General features: G+C 52.1%; 3 protein-coding genes across 3 annotated transcripts in view; 1 reads left to right on the forward strand and 2 right to left on the reverse strand.

Annotated features, from left to right (window-relative positions):
* Positions 1-581, reverse strand: part of LOC120325153 (MAU2 chromatid cohesion factor homolog) — a 13,010-nt gene extending 12,429 nt beyond the window's left edge. Inside the window, exon 1 of the mRNA XM_039390660.1 lies at positions 528-581. Within this exon, the coding sequence (XP_039246594.1) occupies positions 528-581 (54 nt within the window). The remainder of the gene's footprint in view (positions 1-527) is intronic.
* On the reverse strand, positions 368-4,259 carry LOC113993143 (SURP and G-patch domain-containing protein 1-like). The gene is made up of 3 exons (XM_027731052.2): positions 4,210-4,259; positions 2,292-2,463; positions 368-749 (listed from the first exon to the last, which is right to left on the reverse strand). The coding sequence occupies exons 1-3, from the start codon at positions 4,232-4,234 to the stop codon at positions 596-598; spliced, it is 351 nt and encodes a 116-aa protein (XP_027586853.1). The 5' UTR covers positions 4,235-4,259; the 3' UTR covers positions 368-595.
* Positions 4,260-5,395: 1,136 nt separating this feature from the next.
* MAU2 (MAU2 sister chromatid cohesion factor) lies at positions 5,396-23,339 on the forward strand. Its single transcript, XM_027731045.2, has 19 exons — positions 5,396-5,587; positions 5,841-5,858; positions 6,268-6,333; positions 6,910-7,005; positions 8,747-8,841; positions 9,417-9,444; positions 10,427-10,582; positions 11,008-11,154; positions 11,762-11,852; positions 12,260-12,363; positions 13,868-13,945; positions 14,597-14,662; positions 14,930-15,013; positions 16,249-16,298; positions 16,517-16,594; positions 17,254-17,365; positions 17,832-17,922; positions 18,650-18,777; positions 20,145-23,339. Exons 1-19 carry the CDS (start codon positions 5,498-5,500, stop codon positions 20,217-20,219), a joined length of 1,653 nt encoding a protein of 550 aa, XP_027586846.1. The 5' UTR covers positions 5,396-5,497; the 3' UTR covers positions 20,220-23,339.
* The last annotated feature ends 537 nt before the right edge of the window (positions 23,340-23,876 follow it).

Below are 23,876 nucleotides of genomic sequence, written 5' to 3' on the forward strand. Positions count from 1 at the left end.
TTTGGGGAGAATTTGGGGAGAATTTGGGGAGAATTTGGGGAGAATTTGGGGAGAATTTGGGGAGAATTTGGGGAGAATTTTTGGGGAGAATTTTTGGGGAGAATTTTTGGGGAGAATTTTTGGGGAGAATTTGGGGAGAATTTGGGGAGAATTTGGGGAGAATTTGGGGAGAATTTGGGGAGAATTTGGGGAGAATTTGGGGAGAATTTGGGGAGAATTTCTTCCAGTTAAAATTCTTGGAAAGGAACTGGACCCCAAGGAACTGGACCCCAAGGAACTGGACCCCAAGGAACTGGACCCCAAGGAACTGGACTTCAAGAAATTTCAAATAAATATCATTAAATTAAATACATTGAAATTCAAGCGATTTAATTTGTTATTATTCATTTAATTCAAATTTAATTTAATTTAAAATAGAAGCCAGAAAAAAACCCCGCTGATGACTTTTCACAAAGCGAGATTCGAGCCAGGAGAGAACTGCTCGACTTCACAGCACAGGGAAGGTGAAAAGAAAGAGGGGGAAAAACCTTCCTGGAGCATCCCAAATGCAGACTTTGACCCCGATTTTCAGGGATAATCATCGCCTCAGAACTTCCTAGCAGGGGTTTAGGCAGGAGCAGAGCCTGGAGCTCGGGATGGACCTACCAGCACTCGACTTTTCCTTCTGGAGCTTGAGGAACTGCTGCAGGAAACTCCCGTCGTTCACGAACTTGTTGGACACGGAGGCGTCGCCTTCGGAGCCATCGTCGCTGGTTGGGAGAGGAAAAGAGGGGGAGATGGAGCTGAGGAGCCTCCCCAGCCCCTCCCACACCGGGATTTGGGGGCAGAAAACAGGATAAAACCCCCAGGAATTATTAATAAAAGGGGGAGATGGAGCTGAGGAGCCTCCCCAGCCCCTCCCACACCGGGATTTGGGGGCAGAAAACAGGATAAAACCCCCCAGAATTATTAATGAAAGGGGGAGATGATGCTCAGGAGGCTCCCAGCCCCTCCCACACTGGGATTTGGGGGCAGAAAACAGGATAAAACCCCCCAGAATTATTAATGAAAGGGGGAGATGGAGCTGAGGAGCCTCCCCAGCCCCTCCCACACTGGGATTTGGGGGCAGAAAACAGGATAAAACCCCCCAGAATTATTAATGAAAGGGGGAGATGATGCTCAGGAGGCTCCCCAGTCCCTCCCACACTGGGATTTGGGGGCAGAAAACAGGATAAAACCCCCCAGAATTATTAATGAAAGGAGGAGATGGAGCTGAGGAGGCTCCACAGCCCCTCCCACACTGGGATTTGGGGGTAGAAAACAGGATAAAACCCCTGGGAATTATTAATAAAAGGAGGAGATGGAGCTGAGGAGGCTCCCCAGTCCCTCCCACACTGGGATTTGGGGGCAGAAAACAGGATAAAACCCCCCAGAATTATTAATAAAAGGGGGAGATGGAGCTCAGGAGGCTCCCCAGCCCCTGGGGATATTAAATCCATATATAACTTCTATCACAAATGTATCATAATTATATCAATACATTAATAAATCACATCCATAATCCCTATGATAAATATATCCATACATAATTCCTATCATAGACACATAATATATCATTATATTGATAAATCACATACATAATCCTTATGATAAATATATCCATATATAACTCCCATCATGGATATATCATATTATATATCATAATACATCAATACATTAATAAATACATTAATGTCATATCCATAATTTCTGATAAATATATAAATGCATACCCATATATAATTTCTATAATAGATAAACCATAATATACCAATCTATTAATAAATCTATATATAACTCTAGAGTATGTCAATATATAATTTCTATCACTACCATATCAATGTTAATACATCATATGTATAATTCCTAAGCTAAATATATCATAAATATATCAATACATTAATAAATCACACATAATTACTGTAATGAATATATCAACATATGGGTTCTATCATAAATATCTCAGTGTGTTAATAAATCATATATAGAGCATGATGACTATAAATCATAATATATAAGGTTATAAATTATATATAAATGTATTTTTATATACATAAATCAATTTCTGAGAAACATTTCTATCAAATTAAATTAAATTATTAGAATTAGAGTTATTTCAGTTCTATCAAATTAAATTAAGGCCTGAAAACCCCGATGCCCCCGTGACCACCCCAATCCCACCCCTCGCTACAACATTCCCAGGAATTCCCCCCAGGTGCAGAGCTCCTCCTTTGCCTCCCCCCTTCCCATGGAACTGTGAGGGCTCCACGTACTCTCCGAGCAGGGGGAGCTGGGGGATGCTCAGGGAATTCTGCCTCGCCTGCTGCTCCAGCCGGGCCTCGATCTCCCGCTTCTTCTGGGCGATGAGCTCCTCCTGCTGCAGGATGTTCACGCTCGTCTTGGCTGCCTTCGACTGGGACACCCCGAACCAGCGGCTGGCCTTGCCTGGGGGAGACAGGGAATCAGTGGGATTGTCCTGGAAAACCCGCTGGCCTTGCCTGGGGGAGACAGGGAATCAGTGGGATTGTCCTGGAAAACCCGCTGGGCTTCCCTGGGGGAGAGAGGGAATCAGTGGGATTGTCCTGGAAAACCCACTGGGCTTTCCTGGGGGAGACAGGGAATCAGTGGGATTGTCCTGGAAAACCAGCTGGGCTTTCCTGGGGGAGAGAGGGAATCAGTGGGATTGTCCTGGAAAACCGGCTGGGCTTTCCTGGGGGAGAGAGGGAATCAGTGGGATTGTCCTGGAAAACCCACTGGGCTTCCCTGGGGGAGACAGGGAATCAGTGGGATTGTCCTGGAAAACCCGCTGGGCTTTCCTGGGGGAGAGAGGGAATCAGTGGGATTGTCCTGGAAAACCGGCTGGGCTTCCCTGGGGGAGAGAGGGAATCAGTGGGATTGTCCTGGAAAACCCACTGGCCTTGCCTGGGGGAGACAGGGAATCAGTGGGATTGTCCTGGAAAACCGGCTGGGCTTCCCTGGGGGAGACAGGGAATCAGTGGGATTGTCCTGGAAAACCCGCTGGCCTTGCCTGGGGGAGACAGGGAATCAGTGGGATTGTCCTGGAAAACCCACTGGGCTTTCCTGGGGGAGAGAGGGAATCAATGGGATTGTCCTGGAAAACCCACTGGGCTTTCCTGGGGGAGACAGGGAATCAGTGGGATTGTCCTGGAAAACCGGCTGGCCTTGCCTGGGGGAGACAGGGAATCAGTGGGATTGTCCTGGAAAACCCACTGGGCTTTCCTGGGGGAGAGGGGGAATCAGTGGGATTGTCCTGGAACACCGGCTGGGCATCCCTGGGGGAAAACAGGGGGAATTAATGGGGGTAATCCCAAATCACTGGTTGAGCTTTCCTGGGGGAAAATAGGGGGAATTAATGGGGTAATCCCAAATCACTGGTTGAGCTTTCCTGGAGAAAACAGGGAAAATTAATGGGGATCGTCCTGGAACACCCGCTGGGCATCCCTGGAGAAAACAGGGGGAATTAATGGGGGTAATCCCAAATCACCAGCTGGGCCTTCCTGGGAAAAAACAGGGGGAACTAATGGGGATTGTCCTGGAACAGGTCTGGCCTTCCCTTGGGAAAAACAGGGGGAATTAATGGGGATCATCCTGGAACACTGGTTAGTTTTCCCTGGGGAAAAGAGAAGGAATTAATGGGGATCGTCCTGGAACACCGGCTGGGCTTCCCTGGGGAAAAATAGGGGGAATTAATGGGGGTAATCCCAAATCACTGGCTGGGCTTCCCCGGGGAAAAGGGGGAGGAATTAACCTGGGGGGGGGCACCCCGAAACCTCAGCTTGTCTTCACTGGGGGAAAAAAAAATCAACAGCGGGGTCTCCCAAATCCCCGGCTCGCCTTCCCTATGGGAAAAGGGAGGAGAAGGGGAGGGGGAAGGGTCATCCCAAACCACCGCCTCGCCTGCCCTGCAGGAAAAGCCGAGGGGAATCTTAACGGAGGGACCATCGCAAACCAGCGTCCCGCCTTCCCAGCGGGAAAACCGGGGAGGGGGGAAGGAAATCAACGGAGGAGGGGGGGGGGGAGCGAAGGCACGGCACCCCACGGGCACGCAGCCACCCCTGGGGCACAGGCAGCCACGCGCGGCTCCCGGAGCGTCGGGAGGGAGGCGGGAGGGAAGGGTCGGGGCGGCGGGAGCGCGGCGGGCCCGGGGGGAGCGGCGGGGCCGGGCCGTACCTGGAGCATCCCGGTGGTTGTCCATTTTGGAGTCCCCTTCCCAGCGTGCCCCGCGCCGGGCGCGCCGCGAGGGGGCCGCGCAGCCGCAAGGGCTGCCGGGAGTTGTAGTCCCTAAGGGGGGGCCAGCGAAGGATGGCGGTTAATTAAGTTTGACGGTTAATTGCGTAATTAATCGCCGGCGGAGCCGTTTGGCGCCGCGGCCGGCGCGAGGCGTTTCGGGGAAAATTTGGGAAAAAATCGGAGAATTTTAAGTTTTGCTAAATCGATGTTGAGGTGCTACAGTGAACAAAGCGTGGGAGAGAAATATTATATGTTATGTATCATATTTTATATAACATGTATTACACATTATTTATCAATGTATTATATATTACATAATATATTTCATATTATATAAAAATTCTATCTATCTATATATATAATATATAATATAATGTGATATAATATAAGGTGATATATAATATACATCACCTATATATTAACTATTATATATAGTATTACATATTACATATTACATTACATACTATATATAATTTACATATATATTATATATTATATATTTCACATTATGTATTAAATATTAAGTACCATATATTAAATACCATTTTTAAATTTTCAAATTTTCAAAGGGCTTTACGTTTAAAAAGGGCTTTTATTTTTAAAGAACTTTTACTTTTCAAACGCCTTAAAAACGTATTTTAAAAAAAAAAAATTAAAAGAAATTCTAAAGGGTGTTTTAGAGAGTTTTTTTTTTAAAGACGTTCTAAAGGAGTTTCAAAAGACGTTTTGAAAGCCATTTTAAAAGGAGTTTTAAAGAAAAGAGAACTTTTAAATGGGGCAGGACAGGCCCCGACCCCGCTCTTAGGCCGCGGGACTACAACTCCCATGAGCCCCCGCGCGCGAACTACACCTCCCGCCCTGCCCCGCGCCCCCCGCCCGTGTTGTCGGCGGCCCCAAGATGGCGGCGGTGGCGGCGGGCGCGGCGGCCCCTCAGCAGCCGCCGCCGCCTCAGCAGCCGCCGCAGCCGGCGGGAGGCGGCGGGACGGGCTCCGGGGACGCCGCGGGAGCCGCGGGTGGCGCCGGGGGCGGCGGCGGCGCGGGCGGAGGCGGCGGCGGCGCGGCCGGGCCCGCGCCGGGCTCGGGGTCGGGCGGCGGCGCGGCCGCGGGCGAGTCGTGGTACCTGGCGCTGCTGGGCCTGGCCGAGCACTTCCGCACGTCCAGCCCGCCCAAGGTGCGGCTCTGCGTGCACTGCCTGCAGGCCGTGCTGCCCCGCAAGCCCCCCGCCAGAATGGAGGCCCGCACGCACCTCCAGCTCGGCTCCGTCCTCTACCACCACACCCGCAACGGCGACCAGGCCCGCGGGCACCTGGAGAAGGCGGTGAGCGGGGTTTGGGGGGCTCGGGGGAGTCCTGGAGTAGGGGAGGGAGGCGATGGGGGTGTCCCAGCACCTGGAGAAGGCGGTGAGCGGGGTTTGGGGGGCTCGGGGGAGTCCTGGAGTAGGGGAGGGAGGCGATAGGGGTGTCCCAGCACCTGGAGAAGGCGGTGAGCGGGACGGAGGGGGTGAGGGAGGGGCTGGTGGAGGGGTCCCGGTGGGTGCTGGTCCCAGACTAACCCCCCGTGTTCCCTTGCAGTGGCTGATATCCCAGCAGGTATCCTTTTCCTGGCACAGCACTGCTGCTTCTCCCGGGAGCACATCCAGGGAGCGGGTGGATCACTGGGAAGAGCTGAAAAATTCCCTCCCAAAGAGCCTTGAGGTGTTTGAAGAGAGAGTTAATTGTCCTTTGCAGGTGCTGAGCACAAAACACCTCCATGGAAACTCCTTAAGCACCTCCAAGGGCCTGGGGTGGGGGTTTAACTGATGCTTTTATTCTATTTTAAATCTACTTTTAAACTCTTTCATCACTGGGGGCCTCTTTCATTGAACCCCGGGATGGTTTGGCTTGGAAGGGACCTTAGGGCCCATCTGATCCCAGCTTTCCTGAGGGGTTCAGAGTTTCTGGGGGCCAGGCTGGTGCTGTTTTCCACCCCGTGTCCGTTATTCCTTGACTCTGGTGCCAGATCCCCCAGTTTGAAGATGTGAAGTTCGAGGCAGCCAGTTTGCTGTCGGAGCTGTACTGCCAGGAGGTGAGTGGCACCACCAGGAGCTGCCTTTCCAGCCCCTGGAGCGGGTGATTCCCCTTAATGGGACGATTTTATGGGATTTTTAGGGTTGGGGTTGTAAATACGGAGGAGTTAAAAAGAAAAAAAAAAAAAAAAAAGGCACGAAGGGCTTTTTGTCTTTTTTTTTTTATTATTTATTCTGGAAGCTGCTGCTGGAATTGCAACGTGGATTTTCCAGAGGGAGTTCCCTTGGCCAAAGTGAGGCCTCGCTTTGGCAGAGGTTGATTTTGGGGGTGGGAGGGGAGTCGAGGGTTTTCCTCGGGGGTTTGGAATCATGGAATGGGGTTGGGCTGGAAGGGCATTAAAGCCCCTCCAGTGCAGGGGCAGGGCCACCTCCCACTATCCCAGGTGGCTCCAGCCTGGCCTTGGACACTCCCAGGGATGGGGCAGCCACAGCTTCTCCAGGAATCCTCTTCCAGGCTCTCCCCTCTTGGTTCTGCTGCTTTCCCTGCGTTTAAATCCCTCACCTCCACCACCCAGAACTGCTCTGCAGCTCCTTGGGAGGGGTTGGATTCCCAGTGTCCCGCCTTTGTGTTGCAGAATTCCGTGGATACGGCGAAGCCCCTGCTGCGAAAGGCCATCCAGATCTCCCAGCAGACTCCCTACTGGCACTGCCGCCTGCTCTTCCAGCTGGCAGTAAGTGCTCCCTGCCCCTGCAGCAGGAGAAAGGCCTGGGAAAGCCCTGCATTCCCTTTGGGATGCCCTTCTCACCCCCCTCACCCCTCAGCCGGGGCTCTTAACGGGGAGGGGAGAGAGAAATCCAGGCCACAGATCCGGGGGTTGGTTGGGCTGGAGCGAGGGCAGGTGGGGCAGGAAGCAGCAGGGATCATCCCGTGGGAAGCAGGAACACACAGCTCCAGAGGGGGAGCAGGGAAAAAAGAAAAGGAGGGATTTTGGGGCTTGCGGGGAATGGTCTGAAATCCTGCTGGAATTGGGGTTTGCAGGGAATGGTCTGAAATCCTGCTGGAATTGGGGTTTGCCAGGAATGGTCTGAAATCCTGCTGGAATTGGGGTTTGCCAGGAATGGTCTGAAATCCTGCTGGAATTGGGGTTTGCAGGGAATGGTCTGAAATCCTGCTGGAATTGGGGTTTGCCAGGGAATGGCCCAAAATCCTGCTGGAATTGGGGTTTGCCAGGGAATGGTCTGAAATCCTGCTGGAATTGGGGTTTGCCAGGGAGTGGCCCAAAATCCTGCTGGAATTGGGGTTTGCAGGGAATGGCCCAAAATCCTGCTGGAATTGGGGTTTGCAGGGAATGGTCTGAAATCCTGCTGGAATTGGGGTTTGCAGGGAATGGTCTGAAATCCTGCTGGAATTGGGGTTTGCAGGGAATGGTCTGAAATCCTGCTGGAATTGGGGTTTGCCAGGGAATGGCCCAAAATCCTGCTGGAATTGGGGTTTGCAGGGAATGGCCCAAAATCCTGCTGGAATTGGGGTTTGCAGGGAATGGTCTGAAATCCTGCTGGAATTGGGGTTTGCCAGGGAATGGTCTGAAATCCTGCTGGAATTGGGGTTTGCAGGGAATGGTCTGAAATCCTGCTGGAATTGGGGTTTGCCAGGGAATGGCCTGAAATCCTGCTGGAATTGGGGTTTGCAGGGAATGGTCTGAAATCCTGCTGGAATTGGGGTTTGCCAGGGAATGGCCCAAAATCCTGCTGGAATTGGGGTTTGCAGGGAATGGTCCGAAATCCTGCTGGAATTGGGGTTTGCAGGGAATGGTCTGAAATCCTGCTGGAATTGGGGTTTGCAGGGAATGGTCTGAAATCCTGCTGGAATTGGGGTTTGCCAGGGAATGGTCTGAAATCCTGCTGGAATTGGGGTTTGCAGGGAATGGCCTGAAATCCTGCTGGAATTGGGGTTTGCCAGGCTCTGAGGGTTTGTTGGGGTCTTAAAAACAGCTTTTAAAATGTCTCTAAAACGTCTTTTAAAATTTCTCAGAGATATGTTTTAAAATGTCTTTTAAAACTTCTTTTAAAATGTCTTTTTAAAGTTTTCTACTGCCTTGGTAGATGTGGGAGGGGAAAAAGGAGCAGGTGAAAGGTGTCCAGGGAAAGTTACTGTTCCTGCTCTGGAATATGCTCACAGGTGTTTATAAAATAAATATATAAATGAAGTGTATTTATATAAAAATATATATGAATTGAATTCCTGTTCTGGGATGTGCTCACAAGTGTATATAAAATAAATATATGTTTATGAGTGTATTTATGTAAAAATATATGTAAGTTGAATGTGTAATTAAATTATGTGAATGTGAAGTCTGGGGGTTTGTATTTTGGCTCATGGAAAGCACAGGGATAGGGACACTTGGGGAACTCTGGAGTGGGTTTCATGGAGCAAACCCTGACCTTTTGGGTCCCTTTTTTTTGTCATTCCAGCAACTGCACACCCTGGAGAAGGACCTGGTGTCTGCCTGTGACCTGCTGGGGGTGGGAGCAGAGTATGCCAGGGTGGTGGGCTCCGAGTACACCAGGTGAGACCCCTGGGATCCCCTCCCTCCCCACGGCAAATAGCCTGGCTTCCTCCAGTTTTATTTGGAGCTGGTCTGGGTTTTATTTAAAGGGGTTGGTTTGCCTCTAAAACCCACCTAGAAATCACCTTTCTGAGTTGGTTTCTCCAGCTTTGGGGGGGGGGGTTTTCCAGCTCTTTCCTTTCCCTGCTCAAGGAATCCCAGAATGGTTTGGGTTGGAAGGGCCTTAAAGATCCTCCAGTTCTAACCTCCCACCACACCATTAGAACCATTAAACCCAAGCATGTCCTCTTCACACTCTGGAGGGGCTTTTTAAACTGAATTTTGTCTGGTTGGAGCTCAGAAACTTTTGGAGCTGGAACTGCCCAAAGCTTGGATGCAAAGCTGAGGCTGGAATTCTGGTTCCTGCAGCCCTTTTTCCACTTAGCTTTGAAATGGGTTTCCTGGGGCAGGTCCCTTAATACTCTTTTCCTTCTGCTCTTCAAGGGGGGAGAAAAGCAAATCCTCTTTATTTTTTAATGTGTAATTGTGGTTTGAGTAACTCTCTGTGAGCATAACTTTGTTTTATTCCATTTCAGAGCGTTGTTCCTGCTCAGCAAGGGGATGGTGAGTGGGATGTTCTCTTAAATAACCTCTTCACTCGTTTAGTGCAAGTTCCAGAGCAAATGAACAAGACTTGCCTGGCCATAAACCAATTTTTAAGGTGCCTTGTGTGCCTTTTTGTGCTTTTTTATCTTCTTGTTTGCCCTGTGGGCAAGCAGGGCATTAAAATATATTTGGGATAAGCTTTGAGTCTGCAGGATTGGTGTGAAATCCTCCTGAATAGGTTTGAGGGGTTGTTTTTTTTTTCCTTCTTAAGTATGATGTGATTTTTCTGGGAGGGAAAAGGATAACTGGGAACTGTGAAAGGATTTCTGAGAGGGAAAAGGATAACTGGGAATTGTGAAAGGATTTCTGGGAGGGAAAAGGATAACTGGGAATTGTGAAAGGTTTGTAAAAGGATTTCTGGGAGGGAAAAGGATAACTGGGAATTGTGAAAGGTTTGTAAAAGGATTTCTGGGAGGGAAAAGGATAACTGGGAATTGTGAAGGGATTTCTGGGAGGGAAAAGGATAACTGGGAATTGTGAAGGGATTTCTGGGAGGGAAAAGGATAACTGGGAATTGTGAAGGGATTTCTGGGAGGGAAAAGGATAACTGGGAACTGTAAAAGGATTTCTGGGAGGGAAAAGAATAACTGGGAATTGTGAAAGGATGACTGGAAACTGTCACTGGAGGGAGGGAAGCTGTGGCTGTGGGAAAGGGCTCTTGCAATGAGATGAATAAATCAAATGGGCCTGGAATGAGAATCCTGGAGTGGTTTGGGTTGGAAGGGGCTCAAAGCCCATCCAGTGCCACCCTTGCCATGGGCAGGGAATCCTCCCACTATCCCAGATTTCTCCAGCCTGGCCTTGGAAAATTCCAGGGATGGGGCAGCCACAGCTTCCCTGGGAATTCCACCCCACTTCCTCCCAGTGCTGTGGTTCTCCGAGTGTTTGAACTGTTCAACACCAAATCCATGGTTTCCTTCTTTTCCCTCTGGACTTGCAGCTGCTCCTGATGGAGCGGAAGCTGCAGGAGGTTCACCCTCTGCTCACCCTGTGCGGGCAGATCGTGGAGAACTGGCAGGGGAACCCCATCCAGAAGGAATCCCTGCGGGTCTTCTTCCTGGTCCTGCAGGTCACACACTACCTGGATGCTGGGCAGGTAGGTGGGGGATCCCAGGGAACTCTGGGAGGAGCAGCACTGCCTCCACAAACACCTCTGGGGGGTGGTTTTTGGGGAACAAAACTGAATTTCTGTAGGTTTTCGTCACGAGTGAAACGAGGGGGAAAAGTACTTGAATTTCTCCCTCGAGGGAAGGTTTTCTGGGGTGTTTTTGTGCTCTTTGGCCTCTCTTGCTTCCGTGTTGTGCTGCTGGGGGGGGTAACACCCACCAGCCAAAAACCTGTAATTTTGGGAAACGCTTTGCTCAGATTTTCACCCACAAATGGCAGAGTGTTGTTCGTCCTGGAACGGTCCCTGTCACACTTTGGGCACAGAGTAATTCCCTGACTTGGGGGGGGGTGTTATTTGTTACCTGGGAGGTTTTCCCCCCTGGAATGGTGCCTCTGGAACGTGTGGTTTGCCAGGTGAAGAGCGTGAAGCCCTGCCTGAAGCAGCTCCAGCAGTGCATCCAGACCATCTCCACGCTGCACGACGACGAGATCCTGCCCAGCAACCCCGCTGACCTCTTCCACTGGCTGCCCAAGGAGCACATGTGTGTGCTGGTCTACCTGGTGAGAGCTCTGCTCGCTAATCAGTCGCTAATTAACGAGGGGTTGGGTAAAAACTGGAGTGGGCTGGGGTGGATCTCGGTGCTGCACCAGCAGCTGGATCCTGCCACGGCATCCCTGGCACCACCAGTGGGAGACAAGAGGGGAAAGAAGCCCCAAAGCTGAAATTAAACTCTATTAATATCCAACTCAAAGAAAAGTGGATTTATTTGTGTGAAGAGGAGCCACCTTGGCTCAGTTTTTACCCGTGTTGTGACAACTGGACTCCAGGTCTCTGGAACTGGTCGTTCCACTTCTCGAATGTGACTCAAAACCCTAAATGTTGTCAAGGGTGAGCTAGAAAAGCTCAGCTGTGGGGACTCCCAGGCCTCGTGGGAACTGCCAGCCCTTCCCTCTTGGCACAGAGGAGTTTTGGGTTGGAAGGGACCTTAAAGCTCATCCAGTGCCACCCCCTGCCCCGGGCAGGGACCCCTCCTGCTGTCCCAGGCTGCTCCAGCCTGCCCTTGGACACTTCCAGGGACTGGGACGTGCCCAGTTTGTCTGGGAATCCCATCCCAGTGCTCCTGGGAGGCTGAGGAAGGTGAGTGAGCCGTGCTGTGTCTCCCTGCAGGTGACAGTGATGCATTCCATGCAGGCAGGGTACCTGGAGAAGGCCCAGAAGTACACAGACAAAGCCCTCATGCAGCTGGAGAAGCTAAAAAGTAAGGAGAAGGCTTGGAATTCAGATGATGCTGCAAAATTCTAGTATTTGTTGCTAATTTAAACCAAACACAGCCTTTTTTGGCTCCCTGGTCAGTCAAAGATCAGACTGAGACTTTTGTTCTTTTTTAAGGCTGGGTGGTTGCTTTAAATGCAGAAACACTACTGAGAGTAACAACTTTTCCCACTGTTTGTTCCCAGTTTGTTTCACTGCTCCCACTATAATTCTTTTAGCTGATTGCTTTGAGTACAAAAATTAGTGGTTTGTTTATTAGTAGTAGTAATATTGTTAATGATATTGTTACTGTTAAAATACCAAGTTTGGGGGGGTTTTGCTGCGACTCAGTGAACTGGGTTGTAAATTCCTGAGGTAACTCCACTTGCTGTGCTCCCTTCCCTCCCTCTCCAGTGCTGGACTGCAGCCCCATCCTGTCCTCATTCCAAGTGATTTTGTTGGAACACATCATCATGTGCCGGCTGGTGACGGGACACAAAGCCACAGCCCTGCAGGAGGTGAGGCTGGGGTGGGATCCCAGCACTCCCTGGGATGGGGTGGGATCCCAGCACTCCCTGGGATGGGGTGGGATTCCAGCATCCCCTGGGATGGGGATGGGGTGGGATTCCAGCACTCCCTGGGATGGGGTGGGATTCCAGCACTCCCTGGGATGGGGTGGGATTCCAGCATCCCCTGGGATGGGGTGGGATTCCAGCATCCCCTGGGATGGGGATGGGGTGGGATTCCAGCACTCCCTGGGATGGGGTGGGATTCCAGCATTCCCTGGGGTGGGATCCCAGCACTCCCTGGGATGGGGTGGGATTCCAGCATCCCCTGGGATGGGGTGGGATCCCAGCACTCCCTGGGATGGGATTCCAGCATTCCCTGGGATGGGGTGGGATTCCAGCATCCCCTGGGATGGGGTGGGATTCCAGCATCCCCTGGGGTGGGATTCCAGCATTCCCTGGGATGGGGTGGGATTCCAGCATTCCCTGGGATGGGGTGGGATTCCAGCACTCCCTGGGATGGGGTGGGATTCCAGCATTCCCTGGGATGGGGTGGGATTCCAGCACTCCCTGGGATGGGGTGGGATTCCAGCATTCCCTGGGATGGGGTGGGATTCCAGCACTCCCTGGGATGGGGTGGGATTCCAGCACTCCCTGGGATGGGGTGGGATTCCAGCACTCCCTGGGGTGGGATTCCAGCATTCCCTGGGATGGGGGTGGACGCAGGGATGGCCTTTAAAACGTGGGAATTTCGGCCTGGGGGGAGATATTTGGGCTCAGGCAGGAATTCCTGCTGAGTTATTGATGGATGCAGCCGGGAGGGATGGAGCTCAGGAGCTGTGGGATCGGCTCCTCTGCAGTATTTTCAGGACACTTTGGAGTTGGACAGTGGCTGATGGTGCAGCTGACACCCTCCTGCTGTATTTACAGCCTGCCTGGGGTGTCTTTCCCCTTCCCAGGGTGGCTCCTTCCTCTTCCTTGTCCGAGCATTTCCCAGCTTTCAGACCTCCTGCCTTTCTGTCCTTTCCTCCCACACAGTGGAAGGAGAGCAAGGGAGGGTCTGTGTTGTTTAGTGCAAGAAAGGACTGGGCCTTTTCCCATTTTTCCAGTCATTTTCAAATCCTGCTCATCCATCCCGTGCTTAGGGGAGGTGCTGGATCATCCCAAGCAGGGAGGTTCAGAACTGGCCGTTGCTCCTGGCCCGTTCCCTGGAATATTTTATCCCAGTTTTTCTGCAGAATTTCGGGTTTGGGGTCTGTCAGGAGGGATCTGTGACTTGGTTTGCAGGGGGTGGAGCTGCTGGAGCAAAACCATCCCAGAGCAGCTGGGGCGTGGGGCAGTGCCTGTCCCTGGGCTGGAGGCACATCCAGCCTCCAGCTTCTACCCAGGAGCGTAATTTGGGATCCTTGGGATAATCACTGAGACCTGGACACACGTGTGGGGGGGAAGGAGGTGGATTTGGAGCAGGAAACGGAGAAAAAGTGTCCTAAAATGTGACTCTCTGTGCTTGTGCCAGATCTCCCAGGTGTGCCAGCTGTGCCAGCAGTCACCCAGGCTCTTCTCCAACCACGCTGCCCAGCTCCACACGCTCCTGGTGAGTGCCTGGAATTACCCCTGGCAGCTCCTGGGAGCACCAGATCCCTCTCTCCTGCTCATCCCTGGGAACTCAGGGCAGGCAGGGAGTAGAGCAGCAGGAATCCTTTCCTGTGGGGCCTCACCCCTGGTGGGATTCCCACCTGTCTGAGGCTTTTAAAACCCTTTGGAAATAAGTGTTGGGGAATCCTGGAGCGGGTTTGGGTTGGAAGGACCTTAAATCCCATCCCATCCTATCCCATCCCACCTCCTGCTATCCCAGGTTGCTCCAGCCTGGCCTTGGACACTTCCAGGGATGGGGAATCCACAGGTTTTCTGGAAAAAGATTTGTATTGGATTTTGTATCACAAATAGTCAAGGAGGTAAATTCAGGAGGTTTAAAACAGCTGGAGATGGTTTTTAATGGGAATTGTCACGTAGGAAATTTTGAGCATTGCGTGACATTTATGGTTTCCTCAGCTAAATAAAGCTTTTTTTACATGAATGAGCTTATTTTAAAGGGCTTTCTGTAAGAATTCCTTACTTTTCCCAGAGCCAAGCACATCCAGGGCTTGTTGGTTGCTTTTCCCTGGCGATATCCCGGGATTTCTGTGGGTTTGGGGGGTGCCTTTCTTCGCTGTGAGGATCATCATTTACATTTCTCCTCCTCCAGGGCCTCTACTGCATCTCTGTTAACTGCATGGACAACGCAGAAGCACAATTCACTACAGCACTGAGGGTGAGATTTCTGCTTCCAGGCTTTCCTGTGGGAGTGGGGCTGTTGGAATTGTGTGGGAGTGGCCAGGTCAGAAGGGAAACCTGGCAATAATCTGTATTTAGCTTCACTGCCCTGTTAATTTTTCCTGTGCTTCCAGCCTGGAGGGTTTTATGGCATCACAACATCAGGCATAAAAACGTGGGATTTTTCTGGGATGAGCAGATGCCAGGGGAGGCTCTGGAATACGTGGAATGTGTGACTGTGCTGTTGTTGTTCTGTCCCTCCCAGCTCACGACACACCAGGAGCTCTGGGCATTCATTGTCACCAACCTGGCCAGCGTGTACATCCGGGAGGGCAACAGGCACCAGGAGGTACATGGGCCCTGCCTGCCCCCAGAGCCCCCTTCCCTGCAGGGGGAACACCTCCTGGCCTTGGAATTCTGCTTTTCCCTGGAGGGTTTTGCGGTGGGAGCCTTGCCTGGCACAGCAGCTCCTTCACCAGGCAGTGGGAGAGGAATCAGCTGGGTCAGAGTGTTGTGGGTCAGTGTGTTGTGGGTCAGAGTGTTGTGGGTCAGAGTGTTGTGGGTCAGAGTGTTGTGGGTCAGAGTGTCCTGGGTCAGAGTGTCGTGGGTCAGAGTGTCCTGGGTCAGAGTGTCCTGGGTCAGAGTGTCGTGGGTCAGAGTGTCGTGGGTCAGAGTGTTGTGGGTCAGAGTGTTGTGGGTCAGAGTGTTGTGGGTCAGAGTGTTCTGGGTCAGAGTGTCCTGGGTCAGAGTGTCCTGGGTCAGAGTGTTCTGGGTCAGAGTGTTCTGGGTCAGAGTGTTGTGGGTCAGAGTGTTCTGGATCAGAATGTTCTGGCTCATCCCCAGAATTCTGGCTCATCCCCAGGATTCTTCCCAGCTTCCCATGGGAATGGTGGCTTTACTCCCACCTTCCCCCCCCACCCCTGTCCCTCTGCTTGGGGGTTTTGGGAGGTTCCATCAATAACTGGGCAGCCACAAACAGGTCCCTGGAGGTGTTGTGTTCCTTTGGCTTCACCCTGAGGCCCTTCCAGTCCCCAAATTTCCCCCCAAATCCCCCATTTCCACCCTCCCAGGGGTGTGAGGGCCCTCAGAGGTGTGTTTGCAGGAGTCTGGTGAAGAGGCTCCACGTGAACTTTGCCACAACCCACAAAAGGACTTTTTTGGTGGGGGGGAAAGAGGCTTAGAGAGAGAGAAAAATGATGATTAAAAATGGACCATTTTTCCTTGGCTGAGTGGAATTCTGGTTGGAATCAAACACCAGGTCTGACCCAGCACTGGTTTGGGGTTGTTGGACAGCTGAGACACAACAGCCACCAGTTTCCTGGGGAAATAAAATAGCTGTCCAGAAAATCCCCCGAGGTCTGAGGAAGGATATTTTATCCAGAACTTGATTTTGGGGATCGAAACGGGCACGAAAGCTCCAAATGCTGGAGTGTGTGTGCCCTGATCCCACCAGAGGGGGGGAATTCGGGTGTGTTTGGGATGATCTGCACCCTTCTGGTTCGACTTACACTTCAGAAAAGCACTTTCTGTCGGGCTGTGTGTGTGAGAAATGCTGATTATTCCCTCTCCTCTCCCACTCTGCAGCTCTACAGCCTGTTGGAAAGGATAAATCCAGACCACAATTTCCCCGTGAGGTGAGAATTCCGGGGATGGGAACAGGGGGTTTGTGGCAGGGTTTGAAAGAGGAAGCAGAACACTCCACTTATTTCCAAGGCAGAAGTTCTGACCTATGTAATAATGAATTGGGAAGCTGGTTTTTTTTTTTTGGGAGGGTGGGAATTCCCAGCAATCCGTGTGGGATTCCCTGATCCCTCCCTGGTGCTGAGATCCCAACCTGTGCTTTTCCCCCCAGCTCCCACTGTCTCCGAGCTGCAGCTTTTTACATCCGAGGGCTCTTCTCCTTCTTCCAGGGGAGATACAACGAGGCAAAGTGAGTACAAACCCCTGGGGGATCCAAAGCCAGCAGCTTTCCTGCTGTTCTCCCCTGAACAAAGCAGGAGGTTGGAGAAACCCACGGGGAGAAGAGGCAGAAACGAGGCCTCGGGGTTTCCACTCCCATCCCAAAAAGCTGAATTAATCCCTCCTTTCCCCTAATCCCTGCCCACCCATCCCACGAAAACTGAACCCAGAACTCATGGAGAACCCCCAAGCCTCTCGGAGTTGGAGCTGTCAGCTGAATTCCTGACTCCCTCCCAGGAAATTTAGTTAAGGGTTGTGCTTTTTCATCATTTATTGCGTGTTTTTTCCCCCTTTTTAACAGGCAAGGTGAAGTTTTAAAGTAGCTTTGATGTACTTCAGCCTGTGTTGGGTCTGTCCCACGGAAAATCCGGATCTCTTTCCTGTGGGATCCTTTGGAATCTCGTGTCCTTGGTGCAGTTTTCCAAAGGGGGGAGCTCTGCCACAGCCTTTTCTGCCAAGTGGCAGCCGAGCTTTGGGAATTCGGTGCTTTCAGATCACCTGCAGCACGTTCATTCCCTACTCCTGATGTTTTCCAGTTACTCCAGCTCTCGGTTCAGCTTTCCATGATGGTTTTTCTCTGCTGGGAGGGAAGGGATGTTGTCAAACCCCCTTTTTCTCCCCGTTTTCCAGGCGGTTCCTGAGGGAGACCCTGAAGATGTCCAACGCCGAGGATCTGAACCGGCTCACAGCCTGTTCCCTGGTGCTGCTGGGGCACATCTTCTACGTGCTGGGCAACCACAGGGTGAGAAAGAAATCCCAGAGCCTTTTTTTTTTATCGCTGTCCCACAAAAAGTTGGCATTTTATTGCCTTGGGTCTGGGATTTGCACGTTTAATAACTTTAATCAGGTGTTTGAAGTGTCTGTTCCTTAATGCCTGAGGAAAAGGGGCTGGAAAAGGACAAGTGGCATCGTTCCACTGGACTGTTCAGGGAGGAATTGTGGATACAATCCTGAAATCTCACTGTTGTGCTGGAGCACAGGGAATATTTCTGCTGTGCTGCACTGGAATTCCCAGGATGGAGCAAATCCCAGGCAGCTCTGGGATGAGTTTTTGGGGTTGTCCCATCAAAGGCTCCCAGCTGGGAGTGACAGGACGTGGCACAAATTAAAGGAGGCAGATTTGACACCTGTGTGTTTGCAAGGGGTGGAAAAAAACCACCCCAAATATCCCATTTATTTTGTTTGCTTTGCCCTCTGCTCTCCCCCAGGAAAGCAACAACATGGTGGTCCCAGCCATGCAGTTGGCCAGCAAGATCCCAGACATGTCTGTGCAGCTCTGGTCCTCAGCCCTGCTCAGAGGTGAGGGGGGAAAGGGCCTTCCTGGGGATGGCTGGGAATGCCCAGACATGGAATGGGATAACTCAGAATCTCCCCTGGCTCTGGAGCCAGGCTGGGAGAGCTGGGGGTGCTCACCTGGAGAAGGGAAGGCTCCAGGGAGAGCTGAGAGCCCTTTCCAGGGCCTGAAGGGGCTCCAGGAGAGCTGGAGAGGGACTGGGGACAAGGGATGGAGGGACAGGACACAGGGAATGGCTTCCAGTGCCAGAGGGATAGATGGGATATTGGGAAGGAATTCCTGGCTGAGGTGGGGAGGGGCTGGGATGGAATTCCCAGAGCAGCTGTGGCTGCCCCAGCCCTGGCAGTGCCCGAGGCCAGGCTGGATGCCTGATCCCTGGGATGTGTGGTGGAAGCAGCGGGTCTGTCCCAGTCCCACTAGATGGGGCTGGAAGGCAGAAAATCCCAGCCCAGGCTGCTCAGGGGCTTCCAGTGGTGTCAGGAGTTTCCTTCCTCCTCCTGGAGCTGCTTTGATGTTCCTTTGGATAGCTGGAAGCTGGAACAGCAGCGAATCCTGCTGGAAAAGGGAAGGGTTGGGGTTTCCTCGGGAGGTTTTTGCTCTGGGCCGACGTGGTTTGGTGCTGGAATGATCCCCATCCCACCCAGGGACCGGTGCTTTGGGATAAAGGGAGCTGCTCCCTTGGCCCTGGGGTGCAAAGCAGTGGGGTTATTTTTTTCCCCTGCTGTCTTCCAGACCTCAACAAGGCCTGTGGGAATGCCATGGATGCTCACGAGGCAGCTCAGATGCACCAGAACTTCTCCCAGCAGCTGCTCCAGGACCACATCGAGGCCTGCAGCCTCCCTGAGCACAACCTGATCACGGTGAGGGCACGACCCCTGCCTCCCCCTGCCCCCTTCCCACCCAGCTCCCCGAATTCAGTCAGCTCCCTGCAGTTCAAACTGCTCTGAGAGCGGGAAAAGTGACAGAAAGTGATTTTTGTGAGGGTTGGTTGGTGGCACTGCCAGCAGGAGAGGCGACCCAGCGAGTTCATTCTTGGGCTTTGCTTCTCACAGGTGTTTTCTTGCCACCCCCAGAGCTCCTGTTTGGCTTTTGAAATGGCTTTTGTGGCCACTGGGTGTGATCAGGTGGCCTCTTGTTTTGGGTGCCAGCTGTTGCTTTTGATCTGAACTCAATTGGGGGCTCTGGGCCATCCCCTCTGCCTTGTCCTGGGGATGCTTTGCTGGGCACAGCTCGAAGGGCAGTTTGCACTGGGACCTCAGCATTCCCAAGTGGGGTTTTTCCTCCCCTCTGGAAGTCACTGAGTTGCAACAACTCAGTTTTTGAGCCCCCAAATGCTTTTCCCTGCCCTTGGCAGTGCCCTGAGCTCCTGAACGAGGAGCAACTGGAAAAGAGGGGCTTGGAAACCCAGTCCCAGGCAGTTTGCACTGGGACTTCAGAATTCCCAAGTGGGGTTTTCCCCCCCCCCCCCCATTTATCTATAAATATCCATCTTATTTATCTGTTTTTTCCTGTCAGAAGCATTTTAACACAGGTTTAAAAACGTGGAATAGTTCCCTCAGCAACAGCAGGAGGTGATTCTGTTCTGAAATAACTGAGAGAACATCCAGAGGGGAACGTGGGATGTGAGGAACTGGACATCTTTGGGGAGGAAAAGGAGGGGGAAAGGCCAGTAGGGAAGAGCTGTTTGCTGGCTTTGCTCCCAGGGGGGAAACCTGAGAGCTTTGAGGGTTTGTGAGCAGCAGTTTTGGGGGATCCCTGAGCCCCCATCCATCCTGAGCCAGGCACAGAGATGCCCTGGATTAAAAACCTGGAGGGGGGGAAAAAAAAAAGGATTAAGAAATAAATACCCAATTTTGGAAGATTTTTGGCCGAGGTGAGAGGGGAGATAAGCAACGAAACGAGCACCCTTTGCCTTGCCCTGGGAGCCTCTGGCACATCCAGGTGGGTCCCTGCCTGTGCTTTCCTGTGCTCAGGGGTCCAGTTTGTCCCTGGAAGAGCAGGAATTGCTTCCCCTGGGTTGGGAATGGTGGGGGTGTGGAGGGGCTCCCCAAGAAACACCCGTTCCAGGGACGTGGAAAACCCAAACCTGGCGTGTGGGGGGTGAAAGGTGGGCTCCCCCAAGTGTCAGGGAAGCTCTGGGTGGCCAGTCCTGCTTTTCCCAGGGAGAAATCCTTTTCCCAGGGAGAAAATTTCCCGGGAATTTTCACGGTGTGTGTTCTTCTTGCAGTGGACAGATGGACCCCCCCCCGTGCAGTTCCAGGCCCAGAACGGCCCCACCACCAGCCTGGCCAGCCTCCTGTGAACCACAGTAACTATTCAGGACAAACCTCCACCAAACAAAAGCCAAAAAACAAACAAACAAACAAACAAAAAAACAACAAAAGGAGAAAAAACACAGACACACAAAAAAAAAAAAAACACGCAAAACCCCTTTTCTGCCAGGAAAAGGCAGCAGGTTCCTCTGGGAGGGAGGCCTTGCTGGGAGAGAGGTGGCAGGAGAGAGGTGGCAGAAGGACAAGAGGAGCCCTTGGTGGGAAGGGCAGCAGGAGCTGCTCCTTCCAGGCAGGAATATCCTGGGGTGTGTGTGCTGGTTTGAGCTGCTGCTTTGAGCTGCTCCCCCTCTGGCTGAGAATTGAGGTTTTTAGTCCAAAGGACTCGTGTTCCTTCACCCTGTTCAGATCCCTCCTGGTTGGGAGCTCCTGGGAAGCAAAGAGGACTCACTTGGATCCACGTTGGATCCACTCCCCCCTTTCCCCTGGAGTGTGGTCCTGCTCTTGTGCCCTCCCTGGGGGTGATGGGGTGAAATCATGATGGATTTTGGGGTGCCCTGAAGCTCCCAGTGTAGTTCCTGAGGTGGAATTCTCCTGGGGTTTTTTTGTGCTGTTGTTGGGGAAGGAGGAGCTGGGGCAGGTTTTGGTGTCCCAGGGCAGAGTGGGACAAAGAGCCACCACTGTGTGTCCCTGTGAGGGCCCCCCTTCCCTGTCCCTGGCCCAGAACCACAGCTCTCTCCTGGCTTTGTGGGGTTTGTGGGAGCAGGAACGTTCCTCTCCTCCTGTCTGATCCCTTCATGGGCCAAACAACTGGGGAAAAAACAACCTTTTGCATCTTTGCTGCAGCCTGGCAGTGAAGGCACCTGTGCCTTAAGGATTTACAGAGTCAGAGTTAAACCAGGTGGTTAAACCCAGACCCAACCTAAGCCAGAGGCTTAACATGAATCTACAGTCTTGCCCTGGGCAAAACTGCCCAGTTTCCAGGCTTTCCCAGGTAAGATTCCCTGTTCTAGCTCAGCTTTCTGGCCTCTCCAGCTGTGAGTTCTCCCTCCCTGTGCCTGTGCAGCCTCAGAGCAGGACACAGGCTGGGCCTGCAGAGAGCTGGGAGGAGTTAATTCCAGGTTTTGCCAGGGCCCAGCAGTGCCTGGGGGGTCCCTGGGGTTGAATAAAGGTGTTTTTCTCCGTTGGTAGCTCTGGATATTCATCTCCCAGCTTAAACAGGGGAGGGCAGAGGAACGTGTAGGGCTCTCAGTGGTTCAGTCAGAGAGGGGACTGACCCCCTAAACCTTTTCTTCAGTCACAGATGGGTTGGAAGGGACCTTAAAATCATCTCACTTCAGCCCCCAGGGCTCATTTTTCCTTCCCAGTTCCCATCCCCTCTCTCTCTCAGCAGCTCAGAGGTGTTTTTTTTGCAATCCAAACCCTTCAGTTTTCCCCTCTGAAGGACATTCCAGGGACAGGGGTTTGTCCAGTCACCAAAGCAGGATTTTGTGGTTCCTCCCCCATGGAGATCCTGATCCCAGACCTTGGCTCTGGTGTGTTTTAGGCCTTGTTAAATCTCCAGAGGGGAAAACGTGGCCTTGACACCACTGCAGGCAGGGAGTCTTGTCCCTGGCATTGCAAGGAAAACCCTCAGGGCTGTTTAAACTCAAAAAATAGGAAAGAAAGGTGTGATCCAGAGGTCCCAGTCCGGGGGGGATCCAGCTCCTGGGGTGTGCCTGAGGCTCTGAATCCCAAGGCATTCCCATGGGAGCTCCAGGCCAGTGGGCCCCCAGTTTGGGGGGAGCTTTGGGGTCCCACTGCTGCACCCCCCAGGAGCTCAGCACCCCCCCCGTGCTGGGACTGGGGTCAGGAACGACCCCCCCTTGGGAATGTTGATGCCCCATGGGCTGCTCTGCCTTGCCCTGGTGTGGGAAGCAGGATCTCCCTTTTTTTTTCCTCCCCTCTGGAAGTCACTGAGTTGCAACAACTCAGTTTTTGAGCCCCCAAATGCTTTTCCCTGCCCTTGGCAGTGCCCTGAGCTCCTGAACGAGGAGCAACTGGAAAAGAGGGGCTTGGAAAGCCAGTCCCAGGCAGGGGGTCCAGGCACCCTCTTGTCTGTCTGTCCATCCAGCCCGAGGCTGTCAGGAACTGGGTCCCTTCCAGCTCAGGATATTCTGTGATTCACTTTAATCTCAGCTCTTCAGAAATTGGCTTTTAATTTTAGGAGCAGGTTCCCAGAGTGGGTCGGGTTGGGAAGGACCTTAAGGATCGTCCAATTCCCACCCCCTGCCACGGGCAGGGACACCTTCCACTAGACCAGGCTGCTCCAAGCTGGGCTTAAACCCTTCCAGGGATGGGGCAGCCAGGGCCTGAAATGCTGGCAGGGTCAAAGTGCTGCTCCTGTAGGGCAGGACTGACAGAACCCCCACCCCAGAGAGCTGTGGTTGGGGCTGAGCCTTGGGGGGGAAAAGCCTCTTGCAGGGAGATGTCCAGCAGTGCCTGTTGGGGAAGGCTCATTTCCCAACCTCCTCGTGCTGCTCAGGGACCCCCAGAGCTGGAGATGGGGGGGCAGGGACACAAATTCCCGGGGACAATTCCCAGTGTGGCTTCTCCTGGTCCTTGTTGGGGGTGATCCAGGCCGCTTTGGAGAGTTCCAGGCTGGAACAAAAAGGAAGGGGAGAGAGAAGGAAGGACTGGAGGGAAGGCTGGTGCTGATCTCAGGGGTTTGGAGCAGGATCCATGTGCTGCCACACCAGGAGGATCCACCTGGGATCGCCCTGGGCTTGGCTTTGAGCCCAACAAACCCCTCCCCCTGTCCCAAACTCAGCTCCAGAGCCCCCTTCCCACCCCAGGACTCCCAACCCCCGTGTAAATTTGAACATAACCCGGTGATTTTCTATCTCTCCAGCCCGATGTACATCAGTGACAATGTACAGAAGCTTTTTAACTACACTTGTATATTAAATTATTTAATAGTTTTGTTTTTTTTTTTTTTTGCTTTTCAGTACCTTTTGTATTGTAACAGGGCTGAGGCCCTCAGCTGAAGTTCTGCTCATTTCCAGTGTGTAAAGTTGAACAGCAAAACTAGAAGTTTACAAAAATAACTCTGTCAAAGTGCTTGGTCTGTTTGACTTGATTTGAACAAATTTCTAACCTGTCTTGTCCAATCATTTAATTTTCTCTCTCTCTCTCTCTCTCTCTCTCCAAATGACCCCTGAAGTGTTTTATGAGCTTCTAAAAAACACAAAACACACAAAAAAATTATTCTTCTAAAGATGTAATTTACAGAAATGTACAGGTTTGGGGTTTGGGTTTGGTTTTTTTTTTTGGTTGGTTGGTTTGTTTTTTTCCTCTGGGTATTTTTTTAAAGGAGTAGCAGGAACTTTAACCCACCTAATCCCTGGTTGTAGATAGTGTAAAAAAACCTGATATATGTATAGAGGCTGCAGTCTGGAGACGTGTTTTTGCCCCTTGTATCCCATTCCCTGCAGCAGGAACAGCAAAGGCCCAACCACCCAGGGCACCTGGATCAGGCTGGGGGAGTTCAAAAGAAATCAAGTCGAAATAAAATAAGAATAAAACCCATCAGGAGCAAAAAATTGCCGGATAAACGAGGGCCTGAAGCTGCCTGAGCTCCCCTGCTCTGATTTCATCCGGTTTTCCCAAATTCTGCAGGAACTGAGGGATGTCAGGGCTCCCTGAGCCCT

This window comes from Pipra filicauda, unplaced genomic scaffold (genome assembly GCF_003945595.2).
Source record: "Pipra filicauda isolate LSUMZ 115617 unplaced genomic scaffold, ASM394559v2 scaffold857_size89037_pilon, whole genome shotgun sequence".
Lineage (NCBI taxonomy): Eukaryota > Metazoa > Chordata > Aves > Passeriformes > Pipridae > Pipra > Pipra filicauda.

Bases quoted from the DNA above. Each gene is read 5' to 3' on its own strand.
- LOC113993143 (XM_027731052.2), bottom strand. From the start codon at position 4,234: ATGGACAACCACCGGGATGCTCCAG. The intron at 2,464-4,209 runs GTACGGCCCGGC...TGTCTCCCCCAG, and splicing joins CAACCACCGGGATGCTCCAG to GCAAGGCCAGCCGCTGGTTC. The intron at 750-2,291 runs GTACGTGGAGCC...TCTCCCAACCAG, and splicing joins CAGCTCCCCCTGCTCGGAGA to CGACGATGGCTCCGAAGGCG.
- MAU2 (XM_027731045.2), top strand. From the start codon at position 5,498: ATGGAGGCCCGCACGCACCTCCAGCTCGGCTCCGTCCTCTACCACCAC. The intron at 9,445-10,426 runs GTGAGTGGGATG...CTGGACTTGCAG, and splicing joins TCCTGCTCAGCAAGGGGATG to CTGCTCCTGATGGAGCGGAA. The intron at 17,366-17,831 runs GTGAGAAAGAAA...GCTCTCCCCCAG, and splicing joins ACGTGCTGGGCAACCACAGG to GAAAGCAACAACATGGTGGT.